Raw genomic sequence first — 18582 nt, 5'->3', positions numbered from 1 at the left:
CTCCGCCCCTTCCCGGCGGTTCCCGGCGCGGTTCCGGCCCCTCCTCCCGGGCCGTGCCGGGGCCGGAGCGCGGCTGCGCCCGGGCCCGAGTGCGACGTGGATCCGGCGGCGCCTGCGCGGGGCCGCCCTTCGCTTCCCTTCGCTTCCCTTCGCTTCCCTCAGCGCCGAGCCGAGCCCGCGGCCCCGCCGGGCAGCGCCGGAGGGCTCTGAGCTGTGGGCGGGGGTCCCCCCGGAGCCGCCGAGGATGAGCTGGTTCAACGCCTCGCAGCTGTCCAGCTTCGCCAAGCAGGCGCTGTCGCAGGCGCAGAAGTCCATCGACCGGGTGCTGGACATCCAGGCCGAGGAGAGCCCCTGGCCCGACGCCGTCATCCCCGACTACGGTGACGGTAAGGGCGGCCGGCCGAGCCCTCTCACCTCCCTCACTGCCCCCTTCCCTGGCTCTCGCCCTCCGCTGTCTCCCGTTTAACCCCTTAACTGGGGGGGTTTAACCCGCTCCCTCCGTCCCAAGCCCCCTCTGGTTTGTATAACCCACCCCCTGGTCCTCTGGTGCCCCCCTGCAGGGTGACACCCGCACAGAGCTGGGGCAGGCTCAGCTCAGTGCCCCGCTGCTGTCATCTGTGTCCTGCCTTTATTGCCCTGAGCTTCACATCCGTGTTCCTTAAGGCGTTATTTATTTTGGCTGAGGGGCTAAGAAGTGATAAAACCTGCTCAGTAATAAAAAAGGAGAAACCGTGCCCTTCCAGAGGCATTCATGGATTTGCTCTTTGCGACAGCAGAATAGGAGCTGAAAGGCTGGTCCACATAAACCAAGTGAAGGTTCCACTTTCCCTGGCATCAAGTTCATAATCCTCTAATGTCTGTTGAAAGGAATATGTTGGTGGAAAAGTTGTCATGGCCCTGAGTGTCCCTCTTTTACATGTGCTAATGTGGAACCTGAAGGAATGGTCAGTCCTAAGTTGCTGTTTGGAAATGAAGGAGCAAAAAGGAGCTCTCTCATTAGAAACGTCTTTTCTGTTCCATAAATAATATCTTACAGATAAGAATAAATAAACAAAAGGATGGGAAACTAAATCATCTGAAATCAGTGTCCTTATTACAGCTATATGTAGAAGATGTGTATGTATTTGTAGGAGAAGATTATTTCCAGGTGAACCTGCATCAGGGTGAGATTTCTGAGAACTGAAAGCTGTAGCAATTGAAAGTGTTTTCCAAGCTGGTTGCTCAGCAAAGGTCAGTTTTGCATGTCTTTGTCCCTTTGTGGGCTTGGCGGTCAGTCAAGTAGTCAGTGTCATCTTAAATCACTGGAATTGTTTGTAGAAAACGGTGTCTTGCTTAATTTATTAAAATTTTAGACTTGTCTAAACATTTTTTAATTTTAATTTATATCTGAGTATTTATAGTAGTCCTGTAATTCATAAGGAAAGCAGCAAAGATCAGCATGCATCTGGTTTCAGGAAAAACATACTTGTTTTTAAAAGATGTCAAAATACGTTCTGAGTGTTAACAGTTCACTCAGAGCTTTTTCTGCAGCAAATGAATCATGGACAAGGTAGTAAGAAACCAGATGTTTGTGGTAATAAATCAGACATTTGTAGTATTTTGGGCAGTGAGAGCAGTAGTTATCTGAATTTGAGACTTGAGGCCAACAGCTATCAACAGTTCCTGAAAGTGGAAGACAGTTTTAAATACTATAACTTGGTGTTTTTCATAGATGTTGCTGTATAAAGTGAGCTTGTTTTTAAGTAGCCTGAAATAATTGCGTTACCCAGATTATATTTGCAGGTACAAAATCAAATTGGGTATCATTTTTTGATTTATCTTTCTTACCTGGGATGCCACTGAAATTTGATGCTGAAATTCTCATTATCCTTGCTGTTGACAAGTCCTGGAAAACCTGCAAGAAGTACAATAATAGGATGTTGTTTTAGAGCAGCTTCAGAACTAAACAATTCAGTATTTCTCCACAGGAGGAGAAAAAAAACTCTCAGCTGGGCTGCTGACGATGTGTATTGTCAGCTCCATGCTGGTGCTTGGTGTGTGAGGAAAAATACGAAGCCTGTCACAAAGTGAAAGGGCAAGAACCCTTCTCTTGGTGTAAATTCTGTAAATATTTAAAGCTTTTCCCCTCTGTTTTCTGCCGTGGTGTGTGAAGTGTTTGTGTGCTACTGGCAGATAACTTTTAAGACCTAGTAATAGTTTTCTCTTTTGTAATCTGTATGTTCTCCTCACTACAGATTTTCAGGTTGTTTTGCCTGGCCTCCTCATGCTGTAGGAAGCAGGACACCACATTTGCTTTTGCTGGTTCCCTTTGCAAAAGCAGTGCTCGCTTTTTGTGCCCAAATAGCACAGCCCTGCCCTTACAGCTCTCAGAATGCTCTGTGGGCTTGTTTCCCCTTCCCTGACACTTCTCTCCATCTGCTTTCTGGAATTGTCACTCTTGGATTTACCGGTGCAGTTTGTGTTTGGGTTCTTTCTGCTTTAAAGTTACTGTTTAACTGGGAGGGAGCAAGTTGGTTCTGTTCAGGTACTCCTGCTTTGTAGAGGTGTCTGTGTCCAGCTTAAGTCTTAAGCTTAAGGGAGACATGAAGTAATTTTCTTTTGCTTTGTTTAAAAATTGGTTCCAAGCTTTGTAAGGAAGTAGTAACAAAAACGATGCTGTTTGTGTATAATGTTCACTTTAAGTTGTATGATGTTGAATACGTTCTTTTTTGAACTGTTGCATCTAAAAAGATAAATATTGAAAAAGAATACATTTTAATTTTTTTTTGCCTATTTCTCCTTTTTTTTTTTTTTTAAATTTCTTGTTTCAGGAACAAATTCTCTCATAAGTGGAGGATGGGATACATCTTCCTGGGGCTTGAGTTCGACTACAGAACCCCAGAATCAGCCGGTGTCGCCCACAGCAATCACCAAGCCGGTGAGGAGGACGGTAGTGGATGAATCCGAAAACTTCTTCAGTGCCTTTCTCTCCCCCACGGACGTTCAGAGTATACAGAAAAACCCAGTGGTGTCCAAACCCCCAGCCAAATCACAGCGACCCAAAGAGGAGGTGAAAAGCACTTTGAAGGAGTCTCAGCACCCCAGTCAGCTGGAAGTGCCGGTGACCACAGAGGCAGAAGTGAAGGATTCCTCCGTAGCTGGCCTGGACTTAAAAAGCCTCGATATTCCCAAGGAGAAATCAGAAGAGAATTCTGGGCTGAAATCTGACACCAAGCATGAAGCAAGCACAGATGAAATTACTGACAAAAAGGCATCTGCTCTAAATTTGGAAGAACCTGAGGATGCTCCTAGTGAAAAATCCAGTGTAGGAGGGGAAGGAGCAGTGGGTGCACCGGAGGGCACTTCACAGCCTCTTGGTGCAGGCACAAAAGACATGGGTTTGGAAGGAAAGGAGAGAAAGAGTGAGGACAGACAAAGCAATACCCCATCACCTCCCATTAGCACTTTCTCCTCGGGCACTTCCACAACCAGTGACATTGAAGTGCTGGACCATGAAAGTGTGATAAGTGAGAGCTCCGTGAGTTCAAGACAAGAAGCTGCAGATTCCAAATCCAGCCTTCACCTCATGCAGACGTCGTTCCAGCTTTTATCCACCTCTGCCTGTGCGGATTATAATCGTTTAGATGACTTCCAAAAAATGACAGAGAGCTGTGGCTCCTCTGATGCTTTCGAAAGGATTGACTCATTCAGTGTCCAGTCCTTAGACAGCAGAAGTGTGAGTGAAATAAACTCAGATGATGAGTTATCGGGGAGGGCTTCTGCCTCAGCGTCTGCCGCTGTCAGTCCTGCTGGGCCAAAGACAGAAATGGTCGATGCCCTGAAAAATAAACCTGAAATCTTGAGTGATGCTCCTGTGTTACACGCTGAGGAAGCTGAGATGGAAGAGAGTGGGAGAAGTGCAACCCCTGTTAATTCTGAACAGCCAGATGTTCTGGTTGCTGCTGTGCAAGCTCCTGAAGAACAGGTGGTGAAGGAGGAGGCCGAGCTGCAGCAGGATGCTGTGGAGCAAGTGGTAGAAGAGGACACTGAAAAGCAAGAGTTTAAAAAGGTAACTGTGAAACATGTATTGCAAACACACCCTTTAATTTCAAGTGAAACTCCTGACATCTCCTTACATTAGCCTGTTCTATGTCTCCAATATCAGCTTCACCATATTTGAATGAATTATCTCGCCCTGTAGAAAACTGTGCTTGATGTCCTGCAGAAGAACAATACTGGTGAAATTTCTGGTCAGATAGTTTTGGGTTACACCCGACCCACCTGTTTAACATAATTGTGAAGTGTGAGTAGTGCTGGCAAACAGCACTTCAGTAGGTCAGAGCTTGATAAGTCAAATGTGTTATTTTAATTCTTTAGTGTAATTTTTTTTCTGTGGAAGGTGGAAGAGATTCCTTGGAATATTTTGATTTGAATTGCAAAACTACAAGCCTTTAGTATTTAAGCAATAATCAAGAAAATTTTTTGCAAGCATTTTTTTTCCACAGACAACTATCAAAATTGGATTGCATTCCAGGAGTATAATGCATGTTCTCTGAGGATAGCAGTAGTTAGTGTAAATAAGTCATTTTTACTAGATAAATTAATGTTTGTTTTGAGCAAAAATAATCTTTACTTTTAAAAAGGAGGCAGAGCAGACTTTTTAAAGAAGATATGGATAGTGAACTGATTCAATGAAATGTGCATGGTTAGTTTAGATAGATGGAATGACTAGAAGTGTGACAAAATAAAATACTAAACTGGAGTTTGAAGCAGTGTGTTTTGTCCCATTCTGCTAACTTAGTGAGTGACTATTTTTTCCCATTTTCTGTGACCACTTTGTTTATATTTTGTAGGGAACAGTGATAGTGGACCCCAGCAAATTTTGTCTTTCATTGGCCATATTGTTCATATTTGTACATTTGCTTGTGTGTTTGTTATTTCTCTATATTCAGCTTTCCAAAACTCTAGTATTAAGAAATTACTTTGATGATGTGATCTAAGAGCTCTTGACCCTGCTTGAAAGTTTTCTTCCCCCATCTGATGCTGTTCTGATGCTTTGTGCTAATGTTTCACAGAAGAGACTTTCCCATATAAGTTATTCTGTGATTCTGTAAAGAGTGGTATAAGGAGCCCTGGAAGTCTTAATGCTTAATGTAAGCTGTAGATTTATAGGCTGTCAACTCTGCTTAAAAACTTCATATATAATTAAATATATCTGTTGATGATTTTGTTGAGGAACTTAACTGAGCCACATGTGCTGATTTAGTAGGATTTCTTACAGCTGTAGAAAAGTTATCTTTGTGTTTAGATACTGCTTAGTTCCAAAAGAATGTGGCAGAAACATGGTAATCCTCACTGACTTTTACATCAAATTCCTAAAAGCTTTGACAATTTGAGCTTTAAATGGTCTTGGGAGGGAATGGTGGGGGGGAAAGGGGAAGCCTGCCCCTCTTGTGTTTTAATTGTCCCATTCATCTGATCTTTATCTGTAAAAACATTGTCCAGATGATTGATTCATTAACTGAGAAACTGGAGAAGAGGGAAATACAGTTATTAAGTGCTAGTAAAGAAAAGGCACGCCTGGAAGAAGCTTATGATAACCTAAAAGAGTAAGTATGAAAATCCACACAGTAGTGGGTGTAACTGTGACTTTGCTGTAATACAATCTTAGACAATACATAAACCACGTAGCTTCATGTCTAGAGCAAAGGTTGCACTGGTTGGGAAGGGTGGAAATAACAATTGCATATGCTGTGACGGGATTTTTTTAAAGATAATGTTGTTTCTTGGGGCCAAAATCTCTTTTGGGAAGAGGCTGGTGAAAGATTTTTCAGTGAGCAAGCAGTAGGAATGACAAACATGTAGAGTCAGGCTTGGTTATTAATAAAGATCTTTATAATATCACTGGATTCAGCTATTAAGGGAGACTGACTTTTCTGATACAGAGGTATAAACCCAGTTTACTAAGTACTTTGCTGACTAAAATGTAGGCAGTGAAAGTGTGGTAGAAGGGCTGGTTTTAGGAAAAACCTGAATTCATTATTTAATTTGGTTAAAATTAAAAGAGGAAAAAATGGAAAGCTGTATTTACCAGTTCACTGATCAAATACCAAGTTTAAAAATTCGAAGATGATCTGTGAAGCTACTGTTTAATGACTAAATTGATCTTAAACTTAAAAAACACTTTAAATAATTTACCCTATATATGGTGCAGACTATGGTTACTTACAAAGTACTTTATTAAGGGGCAAAACATTTAAGATAAATCAACTATTTAATTGTTTTCATGGGTAAATTACAGAATTAATAAAGATCTTTGATTAGTATTTCTAATATGGATGTGGGGGGTTTTTTGACCTCTGCTTAACATGTGCAAAATAAATAAACAAAACACTTTTTAAAAGCATTTAAGACAACCTGTTGCAAACTGTTTGGAATGTGACATAATGATGCAACTGTTCTGAACTGTTAATTTTAAATGTAGTGAAATGTTTCGAATGAAAGAAGAGAGCAGTAGCCTTTCATCTCTTAAAGAGGAGTTTGCTCAGCGAATTGCAGATGCTGAGAAGAAGCTCCAGCTAGCCTGCAAGGAGAGAGATGCAGCTAAAAAGGTAATTTGGCTTTTTAGTGAAATTAATACTTATTATTTTAGGACACAGTTAAATTTCTTGAACTTTAATTGCTAAAAATTGAGCTAGGGAAAAGCCTGAGTCTGACAGGTGCTGTCTGATGCTGTTAGAAACCAGCATAAGCTGGTTTTAGCCATCCAGCTGCTTGGTATTTCCTTGGTGTTTTTAAGTTAGTTTGGTTTGGGGAAGAAAAAGGGTTTAAGGTCTGCTCTCATTCACCTTGTACCCATATATGCATTTGCATTGGTGTGAGGGAGAATGGCCTGAGGATGTGAGGAAGTGAGGAAGTGGTGAAGAATGGGAAGGGCTTCTTTAGAGGATTAACTGGTAGGAAAATTAAGGGCTGATGACAGATTGATTTGGAATGAGCAAAGAAATCTGCAGCAACAAAGTTTATGGGATTTAAACGTTCCTGACCTGACATCACAGCATTACATTTCGTAGCTTAATGCAAAAAAGGAAACTCAAATCTGTGACTGGAATACAAATATTTTTCACAGTTGTTTGTCACTGTAGGTGTCACTCTGTTGACACAGTAGTGAGTCAAAATAGAAAATTTACCCAATACCTGTGTATGAATAGGACAGGTTGTTTTTGCAACATTGCAGAAGTTTCAAGAATAGAAAATGAAATGGATGGAGGAGTTGGAACAAATTGTACGGAGGATTTACGGACTCTCAATCCTTGGAGGTTTTTAAAACTGGATGGACTAAGGCTCTGAGCAATCTGTTTTGATCAGATAATCTCCAGAGTTCCCTTCCAACCTAAATTATTTTCCATGAAAATTTCCTCCCTTTTTGAGAGGAAGGGGTGAAAATAAAAAGGTGATCAGTGGAGCTCACTGTCTGTTTTTTCCTAAATGTATGGTAGTAAATGGTTCTAAGTATTTTATCCTACTATTTAGGAAGTAAAGACTGTTAAAGAAGAATTGGCTACTCGACTTAATACCAATGAAACTGCTGAATTACTGAAAGAAAAAGAAGAGCAAATCAAAGGATTAATGGAGGAAGGTGAGAATTATTTTTTTTTAAATAGTAAAAATGTGGAGAGTAGTTTGAAATGTACTCCTCTTGCATACAAGTCTTGTTTATGCAAAAAATGCAAAATTTGAAGCTTTTTGCATGTTTCTGAACATATGAAGCACTCATTGAACAGCAAAGAGCAACAGGAGGGGTCAGGCAGGTACAGGTGGCTGGAGAGGTGCTTCCTGCAGGGAGCATTAAAGGGGCTGTGAGATAGAACCAGTATGTGCAGTACAACACACCGTGTTCCATTCAGCAGAAATCTAATTAGGGCATTGTTAAGGCATTTCTACACTGTCTCCTTTAATACTGTTTAATTTTGAAAGTAAAATATAGTTTCTAAACAGACCATTTTATTTTTTTCCTGATATGATGAGCTCATTTGCTTTACTTTCAGAGCAATTCACGTCCTGTTTCACTATAGCTGAGTGTAACAAGGTCATCCCGGGATAAGGTAGATTTAAAACTTAGGAACTTTCATGAAAAAATGCAAGAATAAGCATTTCCATACTTATTTGGTTATTATTTTCATGGGACTGAGGAGCAAGGCAGGTGTGAATAGAGAGAATCCATAGAATATCAGCAATATGCATTAGCTTTATATTGATTTTCTTCACAGGAGAAAAGCTTTCCAAACAGCAGCTGCACAATTCCAACATTATTAAGAAATTAAGAGCCAAAGAGAAAGAGAGAGAAAATATTAACACAAAACAGAGCAAAAAGATTAAGGAATTGGAAGAGGAGTTGCAGCATTTAAAACAGGTGAGATATTTGTTGATTTTTTTTTTTTTTTACAACTTTTTATATTAACTGCAGAGTTGCCTTTCAGGGGGGCTCTTGACAGACTGAATATTCTTTTCGTTTCTGGGAGACTTCCCTATTTCATAGAACCATAGAATGGTTTGGGATGGAAGGGACCTCAAAGATCATCTTGTTCCAACCCCCCTGCCATGGGCAGGGACACCTTCCACTAGACCGGGTTGCTCAGAGCTTCATCCAACCTGGCCTTGAACACTTCCAGCCACAACTTCTCTGGGCAACCTGTGCCAGGGCCTCACCATTTCACATTATTGGAACACTGAGTTGTGATTTATCTGTATATTCTCATGAAAACTGCAGTCAGGTGTCTTTCCAGGTGCTTGTTTGCACTTGCACTGCTGTTGCCAGGTGAGCCACCCAAATTCAATACACTGAATTTTGGTTGGAAAACATGCACCAGCAAAATTTGGGCTGTGATTTAATCAAGATCTTACAAGCAGCAGACTCAGTAAGTATGTGAAACTGGTGAAGAGCAGCCCCCTCCTATGAGGAAGGTGGGGGAGCAAAACCTTTCCCTTTTAAGCAAAGTGTCAGATGGGTTTAGTCATTTTATGTAACTTCATCCCAAATTGGTTGCCACAGTTGTTGCTGTGCTCAGACAGCATCGCCTGCCCCAGGTCCTGGGGACTGTCTCATGTTTCTTGTTTGCACTCTGACAGGTGCTTGATGGCAAGGAGGACCTCGAGAAGCAGCATCGAGACAGCATTAAACAGCTGAACAGTGTTGTAGAGCGACAAGAAAAGGATCTTGCTAAACTTCAGGCAGAGGTGGAAGACCTTGAAGAAAGGAACAGAAGTGTCCAGGCAGCACTTGACAGTGCATACAAGTAAGCAATCACATCTGCAGATTCTGTGCCTCTTTCTTGTGCAATGCTTATATATAAAAAAGTTATTTGCAAAGTCACTGTTGGCATTGTATAAACTGTAAATGCCTTGAGGTTTTTTTGTTTGTTTGTTTGTTTTTCTCCCCAGGGAACTTGCAGATCTTCATAAAGCTAATGCTACAAAGGACAGCGAGGCTCAGGAAGCAGCCTTAAGTAGGGAAATGAAGGCAAAGGAAGAGCTTGGGTTAGCTCTGGAAAAGGCCCAGGAGGAGGCTCGGCAGCAACAAGAAGCTTTGGCAATTCAGGTGGGTCTTGAATACAGTCAATAAACTTTTTAGCTGAACAAATGACTGTGCTGAGGTGGAGTGTGCACCTGACATCATGAACCAGCTGCAATATGAGGTGGAACTCATTTTGTTTACTTGGCAAATACCCAGTGGATTTCTTTCCAGTTGAATTTGTTCAGTCTTGAGCAGTAGTTGTGCTAAGCTTTAAAATACTAATTTTATTTAAAAATACTTATAATTGTATAAATGAAATTACTTTGACAGGCTCTGTGTTAAGGTTGTAATAGCCTTACCATGGTGCAAAATTCAAGAAATGTATGGAATTTTTCAGTGATAATCAGTGTAACTATTTGCACGCAAAAACAAAGCCTTTGCTTGTTAACAGACATACCCTGTCTAACAGTGTTTAAAAATGGTGTAGGACTGTGGCACTTAAGAGGTGATACTATAACTTTCAGCAAGAGTTTAGTAACAATTACTTGCTTACTTAGGTGGCAGACCTGAGGCTGGCACTGCAACGTGCAGAGCAGCAGGCAGCAAGAAAGGAAGATTATTTACGCCAGGAAATTGGTGAACTACAACAGGTACTATAACAAAGAGGTGATGCCAACTTGTATCTGCAAGGAGGGTTTCTAAAAACTTAAAGTAAAATGCTACCATGGCATTAATAGCCTGAAAGAGAGCATTTGTTTTCCTTGTTACCTGCATGATTTGTCCTGTGTAGAGGAAAAATTAAAATATTAAAGGAAATGGTTTTTTAAATCACATGGTGGACAAAATAGTATTTTTTTATGATGCCTCTTAAATGTAATGCTGTCCTTTTAATATAAGACAAAGTACAGACATGAGGTTTGTGGTAGTCATCTAAAATTGCTGACAAATGTGTTTTGAATGACTCTTTAGCTGCTTCTTAAAAATACTTTTATGGTTTTCAGGTCCAGGAGATAGATTGTTGCCAAAATGTTTCAAATGATGTTCCAGAGGGCTGGACATTTCTGGACCCTTGCTCTGTGATTTATGTAAAAATGTTAAACTTCTCTCTTGGAATATGACACCTAGGAGTTTGAACCCATAAACGTTGGCTGTAAAGCAATAATCTTAGAATGTTAAGCAGCTGCTGTGCATTTAGCTGAATTTTCTATTAATCTTTGAATCCATCATATGATTTCAAAGCTTAGTTATATTTAATTTGTGATTTCAGAGACTCCAAGAAGCAGAGAACAGGAACCAAGAACTGAGCCAAAGTGTCACATCCGCTACACGGCCCCTGCTCCGGCAGATAGAAAATCTTCAGGCCACGCTGGGAGCACAGACCTCTGCATGGGAAAAACTGGAAAAGAACCTTTCTGACAGACTGGGTAAGATATTTTTAGCTTTTACTGAGCTGTGAGGCTCTTGATGAAAATGTGAGATGCCTGAAGGTAAAAGTAAAGGACTTGACGCTTCCCCAGTGCGTAGCTGGTGGATCAGAAAAGATGAGCACAAAATGCTTTCCTTTAAGGAAATGGTGAGGGGGGAATTATGCCAAGGTTCTTGGCCAGGTAATGCACTGTTTCTCTTTAAAACACAATATAAGAGGAGATGGAGGTGTTAAGGTTTTCATGTCCTTACAGCATCTAACAGAAGGATGGGCACTGAGACACTGAAAGTATCCCAGCATGGAGGCTGGTGCTTAGATTCCAAATTGTAAACTTTGGAATCGTTTACTTACCTAACTGCATAGGTGATGATACATATATTTGTTGATACAGTAGTAACCTATAGCTTTAAAGGAAAAATGCTTAAAAAGCCCACAGCTGGGGGCTTTTTTAAGAGAAATTATTTCCTTTCTGGAGACAGTCTGTAGTTGTATACTGCGTTCTGAAAGAGTATGAAATCTCTCTCCTGTGTTGCTCTGATCCTCTGACTGTGGTGGAAAATACCTAATTTCCTTTACAAAAGAAAACAAGATATATTTTTAAAAACCCCTCAAATTCAGTTTTGATGCATAAATAAGTGGCCCCTGTTATAGATGTTTGATGAAAAAATGTTAAATTCCTTGTTTTTCCTAATATTAGGTGAGTCTCAAACTCTTCTAGCAGCAGCTGCTGAGAGAGAACGGGCTGCTACAGAAGAACTTCTTGCTAATAAAATTCAGATGTCTTCTTCTGAATCTCAGAATAGTCTTTTAAGGCAAGAAAATACACGCCTTCAGGCTCAGCTGGAAGTGGAGAGAACCAAATTGAAGAAAATGGAAAATGAAAACAGTAGGTGAGTTGCATTTTTGGTTAAACAGCATTTCGTTAAAATTGTAGTGAAATGGAGTGCTGATATGACTATGCAAAATGTTGGCAGCTGTTGATGTTGTCCAACTTGTTAAGGATATTGTGTTTCATGCTAAAGATTGGAGGGTGTTACATTCATAATGTTTTATAGCCCTGAAGCTATGTTTGTTTTAAAAACATAGGAATCCGAAGTAAACAGAAAATACTTAGTGACTTTCTCTACCTGTTTCCTTCCTCAATGTAGGTATGAGGTTGAACTAGAAGGGCTCAAAGATGAGTATGCAAAAACCTTGGAAGATGCAAAGAAAGAAAAGGTATTGCCTAGTGCATCTTTATTCTGTGTTATCACTGAAGTCTGAGCTAGCAGGATGTTAACAGCCTGTATTTATTTGTGCAGACACTGCTGGCTACTCAGTTAGAAATGGAGAGGATGAAAGTGGAACAGGAGAGAAAGAAGGCAATTCTTGTGCAGGAAGCAGCAAAGGAGAAGGTACCAAAGCCTAACATCTCGAAGTCTTATTGATATTATCATTATTTTAGTAGATATCTATAACCTGAAACTTAGAGTAGATATCTATACCTGGCAGTATATACAGCACATGCTGTCAGCTTGGGCACTGGGGACTTGGCTCTCTCTTTATTGTGACTGCCTTTTATTGCCAGTGAAATAAATGTTGTGTTAGACTCACTGAAATACATTTTGACTATTTACTTGCGAAGAGACAAAATATGGATAATGATTGTTTTAATCATCTGAGGTTTTTGAGGGCTCTTGTATTCTCTTCTGAAGTTACTTGTTTTCTTTGCTTAGACTACTAGCATTGCTTCCACTCAATTCCTGTTTTGTTTCACATGATTGTGTGTAATTACCACATGCTTTCCAGCTGAAGTCACAAGTCTCAGAGCAGTCCTCAGTAGTCATTAACTTTGCTACTGCTAATTAGCAGTTGGTATTCAAGTAGAACTGTTTGTATGATTCCTTTCTTACCTTCTCCAGTTCTAAAATATAAGTTCTTTATCCTTCAGAGGCCAGCATTCTTGTAGATGCTGCCTGGAAAAAGAGGCCAGTCTATTAGGAAGGTATATTAGTAAAGTATGTGAGAAATCTCAGAATTTAATTCATACACTTTATTTGGGGAAAAAAAAAAGTATTAATATTCATTTTAAAAAGAGACTTCCTTCTGGGTGTGAGATACTCCTCCATTTGGGCATACAAAACTGCCTCTGAATCTCCCTTGGCTGCTTGAGAGGAACTCTTTTGGTGTAATTTGCAGCTTCTGTCTTCATTTCCAGAAAAGTCTGAGAACTTGGTCATGGACTATAAGTGTTATAGCACAGACACTCTTCGTTGTTGAACTTCCATATGTTTTAAGGATAAAGGAAATAGAAAGTTTATCTATCACATAGTGTCCTATAGTTAGTGATGAAAAAGGCAGTCTTTTTACAGAATCTGTCTTTTGCAATGTTGTGAACTTTTTTCTTTGTGTAACTGGTGATGTTGTCTGTTGTTGTTTGTGTTTAAGGATCGGAAGTCATTTACAGTTGAAACTGTTTCAAGTACTCCATCAATGTCACGCTCTAGTTCCATAAGTGGGGTGGAAATGGCAGGTCTTCAAACCTCTTTCCTCTCACAGGTAGGATATATCACCTGTGAAAGGCAGGTGAAACTACAACTTTTATTGCAGAGTAATATATACATGTATTGGTGCTGAGTTCACATGTAAGGAGCTATCCCAAACCGTGCCTATTTACCTTAAGGTTTTGTTTTAAAAACAAACTTTAAACATCAAAATGCTTGCCTAGCACAGTATAATTGTAAATCTCAAAGGATGCAATACTTAGGAGAAGGAGGATTTCAAAGTGTGCATGTTTTAATTTAATTTTAAGCTTCTCTAACCTTCTGTTTGTAGGATGATCCTCATGATCACTCATTTGGACCAATAGCTACTAGTGGGAGCAACCTCTATGATGCCATAAGGATGGGAGCAGGTTCAAGTATAATTGAAAACCTTCAGTCACAGCTAAAACTAAGAGAAGGAGAGATTTCACATCTACAGGTACTGTGGTCACTCTTACATACCCAAACAGCGTTTACAAGTGTAAATACTAATGCAATTGATGTTATGTTGTGGGTTTTTATTCAGAAAGCTTGGTCACTTTTATGGTTCTGTGAACCAGAGTAGCTGCTGCAGGTATGTGTAGGGATGAGCACCTTTGTTTGGGCAAGGACCTATCCAGAAAACTTGTCAGATAAACAAAAAAGGCAAAAACCCCAAAGCACTGATCAGATTAGAGAAGAGAGAGTGCTTCCAAGGTGTGCTGTCTCAGAGTCTGACACAATAAAAAGCCTTAATTACTGCATCAAAGTATTTTTTTTTTTAATAAATACAGTAAATTCTTTCCTTCTCCTTATTGTTGTATGTGTTTACCTCAGCTGGAAATTGGAAACCTTGAGAAAACTCGATCAATAATGGCAGAAGAACTGGTTAAGTTAACAAATCAAAATGATGAACTGGAAGAAAAAGTGAAGGAAATACCAAAATTACGCACACAGTTAAAGGTAAATGTATTTCTGTTGTAAATCCATGTCAAATTTATGTAACTGGAGTTTTTATTAGGAATGCCCCTATCAGTTTAGGATTATATTCAAGTCTCTCCCTAATAATAAATGACTGAGGATTTGGGATTTTTATAGAGTAAAATCTGAAAATGCCCACTCTGTAGCTGGGTAGTGACCTCAAAACACAGTTGTTGGAAATGTGTGCTGTGCAGAAGATTTTGTGCTAAATCAGGGAGGGAACATTCTCGTTTCTGTCATTTAAGACACTTGGCTGGAACTGGACTTTTTAGTAGAGGGGGTGTTTTGATAAATAGCATGGATTTGAGAGGTTGATGCAGAAGCTGAATGAGTGTCCGGTAGAAATACAGGAAAGAGGACAAATAGTTTAATCCTCATGTTTAAGAATTTAAATGGAAATATTTGGGAATTATCATTATTCTATACATACAGAATGTTCAGTTTTCTGCTGAAATATTTCACAAACTGGTAATTCCTGTAGTAAAACTGTGTAGTTTTCTAACTGTATTTAGTGCTTATAGCACTAAAGGTGCTTTAGTACAGCCTCTGAAGCCAACACTAATTCTCTGTAGGATCTTTGGAATATCTTCTTTTTAATATCTAGAGTATAAATCTAGCCATATTCAAACACAAAGTATTTCTGAAGAGTTTATGGTGTGCTTCATTGTCGTTATATTTTGATAAAGCAATGCTACACTTACTTCCCTGAGTAGTGTAAAACACTGTCCCAGGAGCAACTTTTTTAATGTTGAAAACCAGTCAGATAACAAACTTGTCCTTGCAGGATTTGGATCAAAGATACAACACAATTCTCCAGATGTATGGAGAGAAGGCAGAGGAAGCTGAGGAACTCCGACTGGATCTGGAAGATGTGAAAAACATGTACAAGACTCAGATAGATGAACTTTTAAGACAAAGACAAAATTAATTCCTGCTGGAACTCTTAACATTATATGTTAACAGACTGTAAAGAAAACTGTTTATGTAAATGCTGAATTTAAATGTCTTGTAAAAAATAATTGTATCATAGAAAATGTGACTATATCATAGAGTTCCTATGTTGACAGAAAAATCAATGCTTTAAGTGTCCCATTCTGTCTGCAGTTAAATTATTTGTACAATATTTAATTTTTTTTTTCAGTCATCCCTTTATTTAAGTCTTTGCTAAATGGTGGGTCATTTTACTTGTAAACAGTAGCAGAAATGATGGTTGTTACCTCATGAGACAGCACTGGAAGGCATGAGTTGTACTAAAACAGCCCTTGATTCATAATTCCTGTAAACCTATGAAAATCACATTAGAAGTCTTTCCTAAGTGTTCTTCATATGAGTTTTTCTAAAACCTCATCAGTTAATTTTTAATAACAAAACAGCAGTGACTTGCTGTCTGAAGCATAATTGGTGGATATTTTTATGACAGCAGAATCTTACATTTGTACTTGCAACATCTGAACATATTAGGGTGATTATTCTTAAATCAGATTAGTCTGGCTATTTTACACTAAGTCCTCTAAAGCAGAGTGTGAGACTCAGATGACACTTTAAATTACAGCTTTATCTTGTATATTGCTCATGTTCTTATGAACAGTGTAGAGACAACAGCTCTGCTTGTAATTGTAAATGTGTCTAATTTTAACACCAGAAATCTGAGCTACTAAATATTTATCCTAGATTTAGTTGCTGATTTTATAACAGTAGCTAAAACAGTTCAGAAGAATGCAGAAAACTTGTTCTTTTTTAAAAATAAGTTGCTGCAGCTCTCATGGTCCCTTGTATACAAGTAGCAGGGTTTAGACTTTCTGTAAAATTGTACTGTGACTTAATACACTTTTCAAGCAAGTCTCCAGTGGCTTCAAAGTATTTCTCATGCCATTCCTTAAGCAAGGTATTGGTCAAACAGCATCCATGTGACTTGGAGTCGAGCTGCATTTTTGGTAATGTCAGAGGAAACGTTTGAATTGGACCCTTGGGAATGCTGAGAATCGCGGGAAGGAGTTTTCGCCTTCCTCTCTGCATTCCAGAGGCCAAATATTTTGCTGCATTTCGGAACCTACTCGTGTGAAATATTCGGCAGTCGAAATTCTTTGCTTATCATACCAGTGCCTCTGTTGGGAAAGGGTTTTTTTTTTTTCCCAGATCTGTGCACGTAATTTGGGAACTCTCTTCCTGCTTGGGTATTCGGTGGCCTGAGAGAGACAAAGGATGTAAAGGATGAGAAATTGCTTCTGGAGAAAAGTCTCTCGGTAACATGGTTTTACTAATGGTGTTAAGGATTTATTCCTCACTGGGAGAACAGTTAATTCACTGAAGGTACACAGGCAAGGGTATGTTCCTGTAAAATCCTAGTCCAATGTGAGATTCAGGCAGTTACTCTGAACATTTCAATAATGCCATAGAGCAAAAACACTAAAATTTGTTATAACTCCCCATCTGTCATAGAAACTTTAACTGCTTTAATATTAAATACTTTTTTCTTTTCCTTTTTTTTTCTTTTTTTTTTTAATGGGGAGGTGGGAGGGAACTATCCTCTTACTGTTTTCATTTTAGATTTGGAAACCATGGTGATTTCATTTTTTTCCTGAAAACCTCAGAATTTAACACTTTTCCTTCATATTGAAGCACAGTTGGTTGCTCTAAGTTTCAAAAAAGCCCCAAACCAACCAACCCCAAACAAAAAACCACTCCTTATAAAAGCACTTTCTGGAGCTTTACTGATTTATTGTGTATTAGAATTATGATGTGCAAAGGTTAGTTCAGCCTTCTCTTAAGAAAACAACTCTTATGATGGTCAAAGATTAGAAATTCTGTTCAGCTTTTATCTACTACAGGAAATCAATAAATTGCTTGTTTTCAGCACTTTTTTACAATCTTGGTAGACAAATGCAGTACTCTAAAAACAACAAAAATCATCCTTTGAACTTTTATTGGGATCTGTTGCTGCCAGTGCTTTTGAAGGTAACATTTCCTGTGTAATTTGTGAGTAGATGCTCCTGAAGGGCTGACACAGGCAGTTCTGAGAATATCTTGGGCTATCTTGGGTTTTCAGGAAGAGCTTTGTAAATGGGAAATTTTAATATGCAGTCAGCATTAGCTGTTTTCAATGTAAAAACATTTGACAGGTATTAGATTTTTAAATTTTACAAAAGTAGATGTAAATATTTTTATTGACTATTTTTGGATTCTTTATTCCCATTTAGTGCAACCTTTACTATCACCTGAGAATCAGATGGCCTTCTGTGTCTTAATCATCAAAGCCTTAGAAAACAAGGTGGCTGTTGGAAGGTAACATAGACTTTAAAGTATTCTGGTTTGGTCATCTTTGGCATAATTCTTGTATGCTTGTTTTGAAGAAACATTAATGTCTGCGTGGACACATTTTGTTCATTGCTCTTATTGAGTTTGCCTAGAAGAGTAACATGCAAAATTAAAGGTCTTAGGTCAGAATTCTAATATCCATGTCTGTTCAAATTTTATTATTTTAGGACATTCCTTCTGAATGCAGCTAATTTAGATGTCATTTTTCAGTGCATATGCAAGTATGAAGAAATGCTATTTAAAGGTTTACTCAAAGTACAGTGTTCAGAGGGGGCTGAATTCCCAGCCTAGGTAATGGAAAGGCCTGTGTGGATGTGGGTGGGTGTGGATGAGGAATAGACTCCTCGGTACTTGCTTCCTTTAAGAACACACGTTCAGAATCCCATGAGAGAAGGGTTAGTTCTACTTATTTTTCTTTCCCTAAAAGTTTGTTTTAATTTACATGGTTATGTTTTACTAAGGGCTATAATGATCCTGAGTATGAGGCGAAATGGTTATTGCACGGTAAAATTAAACCCCTTGGTTTCTAGTTGTAAAATGTGTATAAGTGTGTAAAAAGCACGGGTCAGGGTAAAATAAAATTTTGTGCTAAGAGCGTGCTCTGGTTCTCTTTGAGAAAAGACTTAAAACAGTTCCGTGGTGGGTGGATGGGTGTGAACCTGGTGGTGTGAAACGAAAATACCACTCAAGTCAAGAGATACCAGATCTAGCTGGAATTACAGATGCCAGTTCAATTCTTGTGGTGCTGCGGGTACTGAGGTAGAAGAGGGTGGTTTATTTATAAATGCACTGCAGTGATGGGATTACGGATAATGTGAAATTCAGACTAAATTCCTTTATTCAGGTAAGCGGTGTCAGCCCATCTG

General features: G+C 39.2%; 1 protein-coding gene across 1 annotated transcript; it reads left to right on the top strand.

Moving 5' to 3' along the window:
- The first annotated feature begins 173 nt into the window (after positions 1–173).
- Positions 174–18310, top strand: TMF1 (TATA element modulatory factor 1). The gene is made up of 17 exons (XM_017835149.1): positions 174–386; positions 2811–4048; positions 5485–5588; positions 6464–6590; positions 7513–7618; positions 8250–8392; positions 9109–9275; positions 9421–9577; positions 10051–10143; positions 10761–10917; positions 11617–11809; positions 12068–12137; positions 12221–12313; positions 13347–13457; positions 13734–13880; positions 14258–14383; positions 15186–18310. Exons 1-17 carry the CDS (start codon positions 245–247, stop codon positions 15327–15329), a joined length of 3318 nt encoding a protein of 1105 aa, XP_017690638.1. The 5' UTR covers positions 174–244; the 3' UTR covers positions 15330–18310.
- The last annotated feature ends 272 nt before the right edge of the window (positions 18311–18582 follow it).

Source organism: Lepidothrix coronata, unplaced genomic scaffold, assembly GCF_001604755.1.
Source record: "Lepidothrix coronata isolate B3197 unplaced genomic scaffold, Lepidothrix_coronata-1.0 Scaffold249, whole genome shotgun sequence".
In the NCBI taxonomy this organism is placed as follows: Eukaryota; Metazoa; Chordata; class Aves; order Passeriformes; family Pipridae; genus Lepidothrix; species Lepidothrix coronata.
This window is presented reverse-complemented; position numbering and strand designations above follow the sequence as displayed.

What these genes read in the sequence shown, in the direction of transcription:
- TMF1 (XM_017835149.1), top strand. Translation starts at nt 245, where the DNA reads ATGAGCTGGTTCAACGCCTCGCAGCTGTCCAGCTTCGCCAAGCAGGCG. An exon ending in CAAAGGATTAATGGAGGAAG is followed by an intron (nt 7,619 to 8,249) that starts GTGAGAATTATT and finishes TTTTCTTCACAG; the next exon opens with GAGAAAAGCTTTCCAAACAG. An exon ending in AAGAAGCTTTGGCAATTCAG is followed by an intron (nt 9,578 to 10,050) that starts GTGGGTCTTGAA and finishes TTGCTTACTTAG; the next exon opens with GTGGCAGACCTGAGGCTGGC.